This window comes from Aptenodytes forsteri, unplaced genomic scaffold, assembly GCF_000699145.1.
Source record: "Aptenodytes forsteri isolate BGI_AS27 unplaced genomic scaffold, ASM69914v1 Scaffold69, whole genome shotgun sequence".
Classification (NCBI taxonomy): domain Eukaryota; kingdom Metazoa; phylum Chordata; class Aves; order Sphenisciformes; family Spheniscidae; genus Aptenodytes; species Aptenodytes forsteri.
Genome location: NW_008795885.1, coordinates 1822756 through 1834785, shown reverse-complemented (window position 1 = coordinate 1834785; position 12030 = coordinate 1822756). Strand labels below are relative to the sequence as shown.

General features: G+C 38.6%; 1 protein-coding gene across 2 annotated transcripts in view; it reads right to left on the bottom strand.

The window, feature by feature from the left end:
• Window positions 1-11828, bottom strand: part of FEM1C (fem-1 homolog C) — a 19243-nt gene extending 7415 nt beyond the window's left edge. Inside the window, exon 1 of one of the 2 annotated variants that reach the window (XM_009284165.2) lies at window positions 11100-11828. In XM_009284165.2, coding sequence (XP_009282440.1) covers window positions 11100-11643 — 544 coding nt within the window. In that variant the 5' untranslated portion in view covers window positions 11644-11828. The remainder of the gene's footprint in view (window positions 1-11099) is intronic. The other variant, XM_009284164.2, reaches the window with a different exon arrangement.
• Window positions 11829-12030: the final 202 nt, after the last annotated feature.

Sequence of the window (12030 nt, the reverse complement as noted above, 5' to 3'; positions counted from 1 at the left end):
CTGGACAAGTTGTCCAACTGTGGGATGAGCAGGTTCACGGCTGAAGGGCAGAGTTCAAAGGGTTGTAGGGAATGGGGCTACATGTGGCTGGTGACCAGTCACCAGCGGTGTTCCTCAGGGCTCAATTCTAGGACCAATTCTGTTCAATATATTTATCAATGATCTGGATTGCAGGAGTTGAATGCGCCATTGGCAAGTTTGCTGACGACACTGAACAGGGAGGTGCTGTTGACTCTCTTGAGTCAACATGGGACAAGAGGCCTTGCAGAGAGATCTAGGTTGGAGCATTGGGCAATCATCAATGGCATGAAATTTAATAGAAACAAATGCTGGACTCTGCACCTGGGATGGATTAACACTGGATGCAAGTATAAATCGGAAGAGGAGTGGCTGGAGAGCAGCCCTGCAGAAAGGGATCTGGGGGTGCTGGTCGACAGCAGGCTCAATACGAGTCAGCAGTGTGCCCTGGCAGCCAAGAGGGCAAACTGCACCCTGGGGTGCATCAAACCCAGCATAGCCAGCCGGTCAAAAGAGGTGATTATCCCGCTGTATTCAGCATTGGTGCGGCCTCCCCTGGAGTACTTGTGCAGTTCTGGGCCCCACAATTTAAGAAGGATGTGAAGGTACTTGAATGCATCCAGAGGGGTGACCTCATTGCTCTCTACAGCTTCCTGGTGAGGGAAGTGGAGAGGGAGGTGCTGACCTCTTCCCCCTCGTATCCAGTAACAGGACGTGGGAATGGCTCAAAGCTGCATCAGGGGAGGTTCAAACTTGACGTTAGTAAGCATTTCTTTACCGAGAGGGTGGTCAAACACTGCAACAGGCTTCCTAGAGAGGTGGTCCATGTCCCAAGCCTGTCAGTGTTTAAGAGGCATCTCGTCAATACTCTTAGTAATTGGATTTAACTTTTGGTCAGCCCTGAAGGGGTCAGGCAGTTGGACTAGATGATCGTTGTAGGTCCCTTCCAGCTGAAATAGTCTATTCTATTCTAGAAGGGATTTGGTATCTGCTTTCACGTATGAAACAGAAGCTTAAGCTTGCTATCTCCATGTTGTTACACTTTTCCCTTCTTCCCTTGTCAAATTTCCCTTCCCCTCTATCTCCAGCAATGATTAAAAAATAATGAGATCTGTATGAAAATTAAAGCCGGGCTAACTCAACATTGGCTTTGTTTGCCTCTACACTATAGCTCTTCCTCTCTCTGTCTGCCAACCCTTTTGATTTACATGATTGAAGGCAATAATTGTGCACAATGGAAAATACGATCCATCACAACAGGCCCTTCATCTCAGCTGGGGCCTTTGAGACTGCCGGTATATTCTGAGGGAGCTGGATATTTTGTTGAGCACATGACAAACTATTCTTAATGCTTTCTTAGGTCTTTGTCCTGAAGTCCCACATTAATCCCTCTGCTCAGGATTCCCAAAACCAGGAAGAAAAAAATGCCTTCAACACACAGCACGCAGCCATCTATCTTTTAAGTGTCTTATTTACATGCAGATTATTTCTCATCAGCATGACATTGCAGAGTCTTTTATTTAAAAGCACTCTAGGGTTCTAACACCATGTGGGGAAATTTCTAGTAAGCGCTAGTGCCACCTGTTTGAAAACCCTATTCACAGTAAATTAGAAAGCAAGCACTGGACACCACAGTTCAATATTTAACTATTAGGCTTCAACTAGATGAAAATTTTGCTTAACTTTAAATATGAGCACTTCACTGAAGGAGAAGGAAAAAAGATGAAGACAAAGTCTCCTGGTTCCCTCCTAACATAACAAAGTCTCTTATGTGGTCGGCCGCTTTTAAAATGATACAATTTAAATCTACCTCTTTCTCTATAATATATTATACATACTACAGATTCAGGCACAGTAACTTTTTCAGTCTCTCACTGAATTAATATGTAAACTATTAACAGAAAGCTCATGTAAAAATTCCCCCCCTTCAGATTTCTTACATCATTAGCCCTGCAAATTCCAGTTAACTGCCCATCAGATTATGAGTTTCTGTTCACTGTCGGCAAATTTCCACATTCATAAATGAGACCTTCTTTCCCAAGGGTTCTGTGCCCATTCATAGTCATCAGATTTGGCTTTTAAAAGTTAGAAGAGAGAAGTTTCCTGAAACTTCCTTATTTGCGTTTTTGGTAGGCTATTTTTGAATGCCAACAAGACAGCAATTTACAGTGTGCTTTGCTGTTGTATTTCTAGTCTCTAACAGAACTACGGTGGGTTAGGAAACAAAAGCAGTAGTCTTGAAATCTTCAGCTCATGTTTGGGTAAGTGTGTATTTGTAGATATATAGTCCGCTGATCTAAACAGCTCCTATTTATCTTCATACACTTTTTTCCCCCCGAGGCTCTGATTTCTAGAATGTGCAGTTCACTCTTTATACTATTTAGCTAATGAAACTCAAATCAAAAGTATACCCGAGATCTGTCTTAAAAGCTGAATACTGTACAGAAATAAATTAAAACTAAAATGGAGGTAAAGTCTTTCCGCTAATACATTCTTTCTGACAAGAACATACTGTTTACACTGTCTTAAATCTGATAAATTCAAAAGCAAAACATTTGAAGTTAGTACACATATGTATATAAGGAAAAAAGATTCATACTTATTAAAGAGATATTTCTATTCAGAAATAGAAAATTTGTTCCATTTTCATTTCAGTTATAAGAACCTGATGTCGGTCTATACAAATAACTTTGACCTCTTCTAGCTTTACATATGTGACTTCAGAGCACACTTATCTTCTTTCTAACAAGACACAGTAAGAGGATATAAAGTTGAATAAGAAAATACAAAGGAATTCAGAAATATATCTGGTCAAACCATGGCTGTCCTCTAAATTCAACACCCACTTGTTGCTGCCAGAACCAGATACCTTAGATCCACAATGTAGACTTCTATTCTGCATTTTGGATTAGCAGATTATCACATAGTAGCTGGCTTTTATCTTCTGCTGACAAGCCACCAAGACAAGAAAATGTTCATTCATTAACATTTTGTAATGGACACTGGGCATTCCCCACTAGTATCCCCTCATCCCCTCCTCACTCTTTCTAATCTTCCACTTCTCAAAACTTCACATGTAAATTGGTCCGCTGCTTCTTCAAACTTGTTTGCGGACCATCCGAAGAAGAACTGACAACACATTTCAAGGCCTCTTTGTTGCTCTCAATTCCAGCAACCGAAGAACAGTGGTAAGAATGAACAGCAGTTATTCAGGACAAACTGAGTCTCAATCCAGGCTCACCAGATACCAAAATTTAGCTGACACACTAATCAAATTCATACCAAAGATGTGTAAAAAGTTATTTTTCAAAAGCTTATGACTCAAGTTTAAGAGGCTTTTGCAATTAAAGCAGAGCTATGAACATATTTTGTCCCCCCAACCATTATTTTAAGTGCAAGTTCCAAACATTAAAAAAAAAAAAAGCCCACAGAAAATACCAGATCGTTTCATTAACAGACAGTGAGCTTAACCTGCAAAATATTCCTTTCGTGATACATTTCTGAATAGTGGCCAGTGATTGAGGAAGACACCCCGACACAAAGTGGCACCTGAAATTATCTGCTAGATCAAGATTCACATAGCTAAATCAGTTCATACAATGGCAAGTGATTTTCAATCTTTAATACCTTAGGCAATTTTTATCACTAATAGAGAGCATTAAGTCAGTTATAGGTCTAGCCACACTACAGTCTCTACCAAGACCAACAAAATTTCAGGAACAGAGATTTAATCAAGTATAGGTGAAGTTTGGGAAATTTGGCATGCGTAGTTTCTCAACTATAATTCCCTCTGTTCTCATCACACATCACAGACCAGAAAACTGTCGATACCTCAATACTGATAAGCATGAGACCTTTAAATTCCTAAGATGGAAAGGTGTCAAAAGCAGACAAATACAGAAACTTGTCAAGACACATACATTATAGGTCTCTCTGCTGTGCTGGAGAAAGTCTAGTTAAAACGCAACTACAGCAGTCAATCCAGAACTAAAGACTGGCTGGTTCCTCAGACCATCTGCACTTCTACACTCAGTGATGAAGGCAAAACCAGATGCATCTGGGTGTTGGCTGAGCCACCAGTTAATACAGCCATTTCAGGGTGTATTCAAGTCCATATACTGTCCCTCACAGCAGAGCTCTGAAACACTGGAATTGGCACCTACTTTCTACCTTCAAGTCAATATTTTTAAGATCTTTAAAAAGTCATAACATAAAAGCATATTAAAGACAAATAAACCAAACGGTATTAGTAACACCAAAGTTCTTACTATGGCTTCACAACTATCAATATACATTTTGCTGGCTTTGACAATAGGATCAACGGCAGGTATTTGTATCACACATTGCAGATCCATCGCCATATAATGCTGCTCTTGACACTCTTAACAATTGCCAGGCATATATGCTATGACACATTAATACTGAAAAAATCCACAGAAATTAAGCTTGGCCATTGTCTGGGTAAATTCAGGTCCAATCCAACAGTCTGTATATCATTAATTTACAATGCAGCTATGCAGAACGTGGAAATATGCTTGAGACTCCAAGGAATTTCACTACTCTGTCCAACTGGATGTCCTTCATTTAAAAAATATTGGGCTTTTTATTCGTATTACAATTACTGACTTAAGCTTAAACAGCTGTTACTGACAGCATACCAGAAGTAGTGTAATTTTTTAGCTACTTATATTGTAGTAGCCCTTAGAGTTAAAATAACTGCAGTTATTTTAAGCCATGTACAAACCAATAAAGGAAGGCCATTACCACTAATTTTTAGCAGCTGCACCTCACTTAAGTTTGACTGGACGGTACAGGTACAGCAGTGGGAAGGATACATTGTAAAAAAACAAGTTTCCATAAACTAGAAGTGGGCACGGGTAGACAGATAGTTGAGAGCTGCCAACTTAAAAAACCATAAACCCCAACCTTAAAAAATAACAAGATTACCAGCCATCTACACCTAGCAAGTATCAAGTGTTAAATCTGAGGAAGAACTTGAAATAAAACATGGCAGTGGCCTTAACATCTAATTCAAAGTCTATGTTCCACATATTGGCCAGGAATTGAACAGTTCAAATAAGTATGGCAAATCAAGCACTATTCTGTGAATTAACTCATCTGTTTCAAAAACACTGTATTGTCTATAGTGACAGGAGTAAACAGTGGCTGAACACAATTCAGCAGTTAATTCAATTTTTGTTGAAAAACAAAACTGAAAGTCAACATTATATCTACTACTGTATTAAAAAGGAAAAGGGCTGAAAATAAGTAAAAGTAATTTGAAAGTCATTCTCTTTGATAAGCAGTTTTTCAAGGGACACATATGAAGATGTTGGTCAAATCGAAGTATTTTTTTTAAAGGTGTGAATGATTATTTCAAAATAGGTTTCATAAAATTTTCTTAATCCACTTTTAATTCCAAAATGATCTGCAGGAATTCAATCACATATAGAAGATAGCTAATATTACACCAACATGAAAGGCTCATCGTTCTTGCACAGAAACAAAAGTGGACTGGAAATGTTTTGGTAGTCACGGTACTTCTCTGCTAGAAATGGAGTGCCGCTATACTGTGTTGCCAATACTGCTTACAAACCATTTCTGTCTGTATAAAACTTTACTATTCACATTACCTAATAACTTCCTCTAATTAAAAACAGGAACAAAGAAATGGAATAACCCCACCTCCAGTCCTTCCAAATCTTGCAAAAACAAATTAAGGAAAAAGGTATGGTCAGTTAGCACCATAGCTTCATGTTTTATTCTTTTCCTACAGTCCTCTGTTAAAAGTGGTATGAACATTACACAAACACTTCACAAATCTAATTCTCTAACTATCCAGTGTTACCAAAAGCTTATCGGAGTGGGGGTGGGCATTCACATTCATAATGAGGCCAAGTCTTTCTATGTCAGAAGCAAATAATTCCCAAAATAGACTGGTAGCTTGTGACATGGGAATGAAAGAAAATGAAGCAATGACACAGAAAGTGATTTGACTTGATTTGCAACCAATTAAGTACATCCACTTCCTAATACTTACAAAATGCTTGATCAAATTTCTGGGTAGTAAAACTTACATTAAAATTTAGTAGCAATCTGATTTCATATCCAAAATCTTTAAACATAAAAAAAAAAGAGATTTAATTTAAATGACTGACCAGTATGTAAATTTAACCACATGTATTTATTTTTGCAGCCTTACAGATGTAATCAATCACTTTTATAAAGTGAAGTTGTTCATGTAACATTGATTTTTTTCTAACAGAGCACGTGAAGTAATTAAGTCTTCCAAGAGTTTTACTGGTTAAAGAGTATTGCTACATACATACAAATACAGACAGTGCACAAGAAAACTGCAGGAAAATACATCCCTACGCTTAGTACGCATGACAAAGAAAAATTAAAGGTATGTCTTCCCTTTAAGAAGAAATCAAGTAAAAATTGCAAAGAATTGCTAATCTCAACAAGTTATTTTTCTAGTTTCCATATTCTGTAATGGAATAATTGCTCTCTTTTTCACCAAGGTACTTGTATTATCAAGATTACCAATAAAAAGCATGCTGTTAATCATTTAATTTCAACATAAACTCCTTTTCAGTTGAAATTCAAGAATTTATTCCTTTAAACTGTATCTTCCTTATTTTATTTACAGACATTCCTACTGAAGTTCAGTTTCCACATAGCGTCACACACAAAATATCTACAAAATGCAGTGCACTGTGCCATGTAATACCGACCAAAAAAGGGAAAAAAACCAAACCAAAAAAAAAGGACACAGAACACTTTTAGAGCACGGGTTTATTCACAAGGGGAAAAAAAGAAAGGGGGGAAAAAAAAAAGGGGAGCTTTGTTTAGGTTTTTTGTTTGGTGTTTCCCCCACCCAAAATGAATCTCGGCAAGCAGGCAAGACAAAAAACCTCAGAAGAGAACAAACCTGTCAGACTCCTTAATGTTTACTGCAAGAGAAAATAAATTATTTTTAACGCATACTAAACCATACTGATCATAGAGCAGAGAGTGGGAATCTCTCTAATCCCCCAATTTCTGGGTCTGCCAAGTCTGTAAAAGATTTTTTTCCCTTACCAGCAGGTTTGAGTGTTAGTTTCCAGTACCCCACATAAATGACAATACTGAAATAGCACTAGCCCTTGATATAGTACTACTATATATATAACCTTGATACAGAACCCATAGAGACTGAGGTCTGTATGCTTCTATACTTTCCAAAACGATGAAGCAAAGTCAACAAGCCTTGTCCTCCATATTATTTTACAAAGTTATTCTAATCAAATACTGTGCCAGTGGAATCTAAGGACAACAAGATTTTGAATCATAGTGTTATTTCACATTTTCAAAATACATGAGCCTCTCCAACTCCAACTGCTACGGTAGTACGCAGGATCGTAAGTGACAAAGAATCAGGGCTTGCAACCAAACATTCCTGTGCAGATCTCAAGAGATGCCTAAAGGAACACCTAGTCCAGCAGTTCTTACAACATCTTCTAATACTCAGGAGGAGAAAAATTAGTCTTTTGGCTAGCAGATGAGTCTGCTAACAACAGAAGAGGGAGAGAGTTAGTGAAGACTACAAGTAAAAACCACGAATATCACCTTGAAGAGAAAGAGACCACATACGAAGCAGCTGAGCACGTTCAGAAAAAATATCTGCCTTTCAAGTAGATATTTTGGAAAAGAGTCCTTATTCCCTGCACCACTACATTCAGACCATCCTGGCTATCAGCACCTGTGTACTTTATCTGTAATTTAACTTGTTAATCGCAGAAAGGAATGGAATGCATCTCCATTATTGCAGCAAGTCTGGTGGAGGAGGATAAAGCATAACACAAATTATCAAAATGTGCATTGCAAATTTTCAAAATGCAAGATTTAAGTGTCCTGTCTGGTGTTAGAACAGAAGTATAAATCCCTTTAAAACAGTCTGCATGCAAAATAATTTTATTGGAGCAATTATATGAAATATTTTATTGTAAATACGAAATCCAACAAACAGCCCCAAGTATATCCCCAAGAGAGCCCAAATCTGTAATTTGAAGGCCCAAAGACTGCTACCACTTGAATCACAAGAGTAAGCGTTTCCCTCCGTACACGTAGCCAAAGGAAGACTGCACAGAAACTTATCAGTGAAACACTGTATTCAATCCAGAGGTCTATTCTGAATGTGGTAAGGGGGAACCACTCCCAACAAGGGATCGCTGGCCTGCTTCGCAAGGCAGCAGAAAAGAAAACTGCATGCAGCTGACACACAGAACATCCTCCTCATCCAGCACAAAGGTAGGTCTGTGCTTCACTTGAGGTTTAGTTCCAGGGTTCTACCTCCTCCGGAAAAAACTCAGGTTTCTGCTACTCTAGTATTCTCCATGCCGTTCCTCCTTTTAAGAGCAGCATAAAAGCTTTAAGTTCTTTAAGTTTTACGAGTTTTTTTTTCTTTTTGAAAAAAACCCACAACTTACCATTTGAGATATTATTATATACCAGTGAAACTTATTAAGCTTTGTTATTTTTAATCTGCAGCTTCTTAAACCAGGAGTAATATACTGGAGAAGCCTCTGAATTAGGAAGACAATGGTGAATTAACTCACTTTGTAAGTGTCGCTTTGGCTGCTTTTTGCTTTCCTACCAAAAAAAAAAAAAAAAGAAAAAAAAAGATATCTACAGATGTCTTTGCTGTTTTCCACAATTCTAAGGGAAAAAAACCCCCACCCTTCTTACCCCAGGTTCTCTGTATCTCCCAGGTATCAGCTTTTCCCCCTCACTAACACTGTTCATGTAACAAAACATTTTTTTAAAAATCCTTTGTTTACATTTGTGTTGCCTATGTGCTTCATAAAAGTTTGGGGAAACGATGAAAGTTCAGATCTGCAAAACAGTAGAAACAAAGACAACTAAAGGCTCGTACTTTAAATTCAGAACCGTTGGCCTTCTTTCACAGTACAGCACTTATCTACCCCAAACATCTTGTAACCTCATTCTTCACCACCATCTCCTGTGAGACAGTGCCAGACCTACACTTCACCTCGGTGTAGCATCTTATCTGACTCAGAGTCTGAAGTCTTTATGAACATCTTAATCATTTCCTAGCTGTACTTTTGCACTTACACAACTGTCTTTCAAGAACCTCTGCATTCTGAATTTCCATAGTCCAAAACACAGTTGCGGGATTCTGCCTGTATTTTAGCTAAGCAGCATTTCACTGCATGTTTTCACCTGTTCTTTCACACCCTGCCTCTGTCATCACCCTGATTTTAAACTTTCTGAATTTTCTCATCTCAAAGTCTTTGGATTTTTCCCTGGAACTGTCAACACTTCAAAACACTTTCATATCTTTCCCAGCTCTAGATTTTCCTGTTTTTTAAAATATGAATAAAGTGGTACCTTGCAATATGAAAATCCAGTGGAAAACCACAAAGGAATAGTTCAAGTAATTTTGCACACACACACACAAGTTTTAAGAATAATATTGGGAAAAGAATCTATAGTAATCTCCCACAACAGCACCTCTACTGAAGTTACATACTTTCGTTCTTATAAGGAGGGTTGACTTTTAAATGCAGCAAAATTTACAGTAGCTAAAGCTTTTATATCTTTCACAGAACAGTAGGCTCCATACCTGGCCCAGGAAGGGGCCTATCTAAAAAGAGTTCAGATACAAGGATAGCAACAACTTTTACAACTCAAGAGCAGAGCACTCAAGTTCTCTGTATCTCCCTACTACAAGCACAGACACACCCTGTCAACTGTTTAGTACACAGCAGGGAGGAGCAGAAACTGAAAATAGTACACAGAGACTTTGAGGTGGAACATGACAATGTTGAATGAATCCTGTTGGAAATACTAATTTTGAAATTAATAGCTACTGAGCATTCCTGCAAAACAAAATTCAAAAGACTAGTTGTTGAGCCTCAGCCACTGCAATACCCATACTGTTGCAATACTTAGGGCTACCAGTTTTGCTCAGTTCTTCTGCCCTTCCACAGCTGACTTTCACTTTCAGGGTCTATAGTGCTTCCTTTCTCTCTTCCTTTACCTCACCACTGCTTATTAAATAACTTCAGAGATCCGACTGCTTTAAGATGCCAAAAAGTATGCTCGTGTTATATCAGAGGGGATTTCCACATACAAAAACATATTCCACATACTTGACCAATAGATACTACGTACACACATCCATTTGTACACACGGCAGTTCAAAGTATAAAATGAATTTTAATGAGCTAAAACATATCCAATGCAACTTTTTAAAATTTAATTTAAACAAGGATCAGTTATACTTTATGAACCTTTGCTTATGTGCCTAGTTGCCAGTCACACAGAAACTAAAGGAAGCAGAGAGAGGAAGGAATTGTGACAATAGAGAAATGGAGAGCACTGAGAAAATTCTCAGGAGTGTGTAGCTGCCACTCAGTCATTTAAACAAAGACAAATAACACTAATGCACTAGTAAAGTGAATAATACGGACCAGTAAAATAAAGCCTACTCCACCAACACAAAATGAGGGGGAAAAAGAGCTGCAGAGATATGTCTTTTTCCCTATTACATCAGGTATTTAACAGTGCTGCTCTGTTCATACCTATCATATAAAGGGATTGGTTTAAAACTAAAAAACAATACACACTTTATATTTAGCTCGTTATTCCAAGAACCCTGTCTAGAAAAATGACATTTTTATCCAATCACAAGTCCATGATGATTCATAAGCAACCTTAAACCCTTACAAAGGAAGATTTATTTCGCTCTGCCCACCTTTATGACAAATATGTAGTTTAAGCTTTCTTTACATTAAATCCACATATCTGCATGATTTACTGAAAAAAAGGCATATTTAACTGAACAGCTTTTCTAAAGATTACTCTCATATTTCACATTTACCAGTATCATACAATAATCTAGACACAAAGTATACTTTAACAGAAGTAACTGTAACATAGCTAAATACACTTTATCTCTTACTCATCCACTTTATGAGACTAGAAGAATATTTTTGGATGTCAGCCTCCTAAAGAAGGGTAAATGAGTAACTTTACCTCTACTTACCACAAGGAAAGTGAAAAAATTAACTTACCTTTAACACTTTTTCTGTTAACATCAGCTCCTTTTTCAAGTAAATATTCAGCAATTTCTTTGTGGCCTTTGTAACATGAGATCATCAAGCACGTATGCCCATGACGGTTTGATACTTCCAGGTCTGCTTTGTGCTCCACAAGATATTTTACTATTTCCAGGTGGCCATCAAAACAGGCAGCTCTAAGCGGCGTTGAATTTGTCAGAGTTGTATTGTTGACAGATGCACCATGATCTAACAGACACTGAACCACCTTCAAGTGGCCAGCCGCAGATGCTGCCCATAATGGTGGAGCCCCCTCAATGGTCTCACCATCAAAATTCACCGAACCACCAACTTCTATCGACGCAGAGCAATGGTCCAACAAGTATTCCACCATGTCAAGGTGACCATAACGGGCTGCCATCAGAAGTGGTGTGGCACCATTGGTTTTCTCTGACATCAGTAGGGCTACCTCTTCTCTTGTTTTGCTTGCCAGTAACTTGGAAAGGAGCCGCAGCTTGCCATCACGAGCTGCATTGAACACTGCTGTCTTTAGATCCATTTAGTCTGTACCTCTCTGCTTCTTGAAGGATACACGCCTGCCTTCTTCAGAGTCAAAAGCTTACTGGAAAAGCACAGCCCAAACAGAATGTCCCCAGCTTCTTCTCACATCAGTTTCATCTAGATGGGACAACATGGAGACTCTGAACAGGGCTGTGCTTGTTATAAATCTGCAAGAGAAAGAATTGTGGATGTTTTCACCTCCTACTTCTCAAACAAGTAAGCGCAACTGTATTTTTCTACAGCTATACCCGAACAACTCGCTGCTGTGGTGCGCCGACGTCCAGCTGCCTTCCTCGGGACCCCCCCGGCTGCGCGATGCCCCCTGAGGAAAGCTGTTGGGGGGGAGGGGGCTAATCCTACCAGCGCGTTATCCATACCAGCCGCA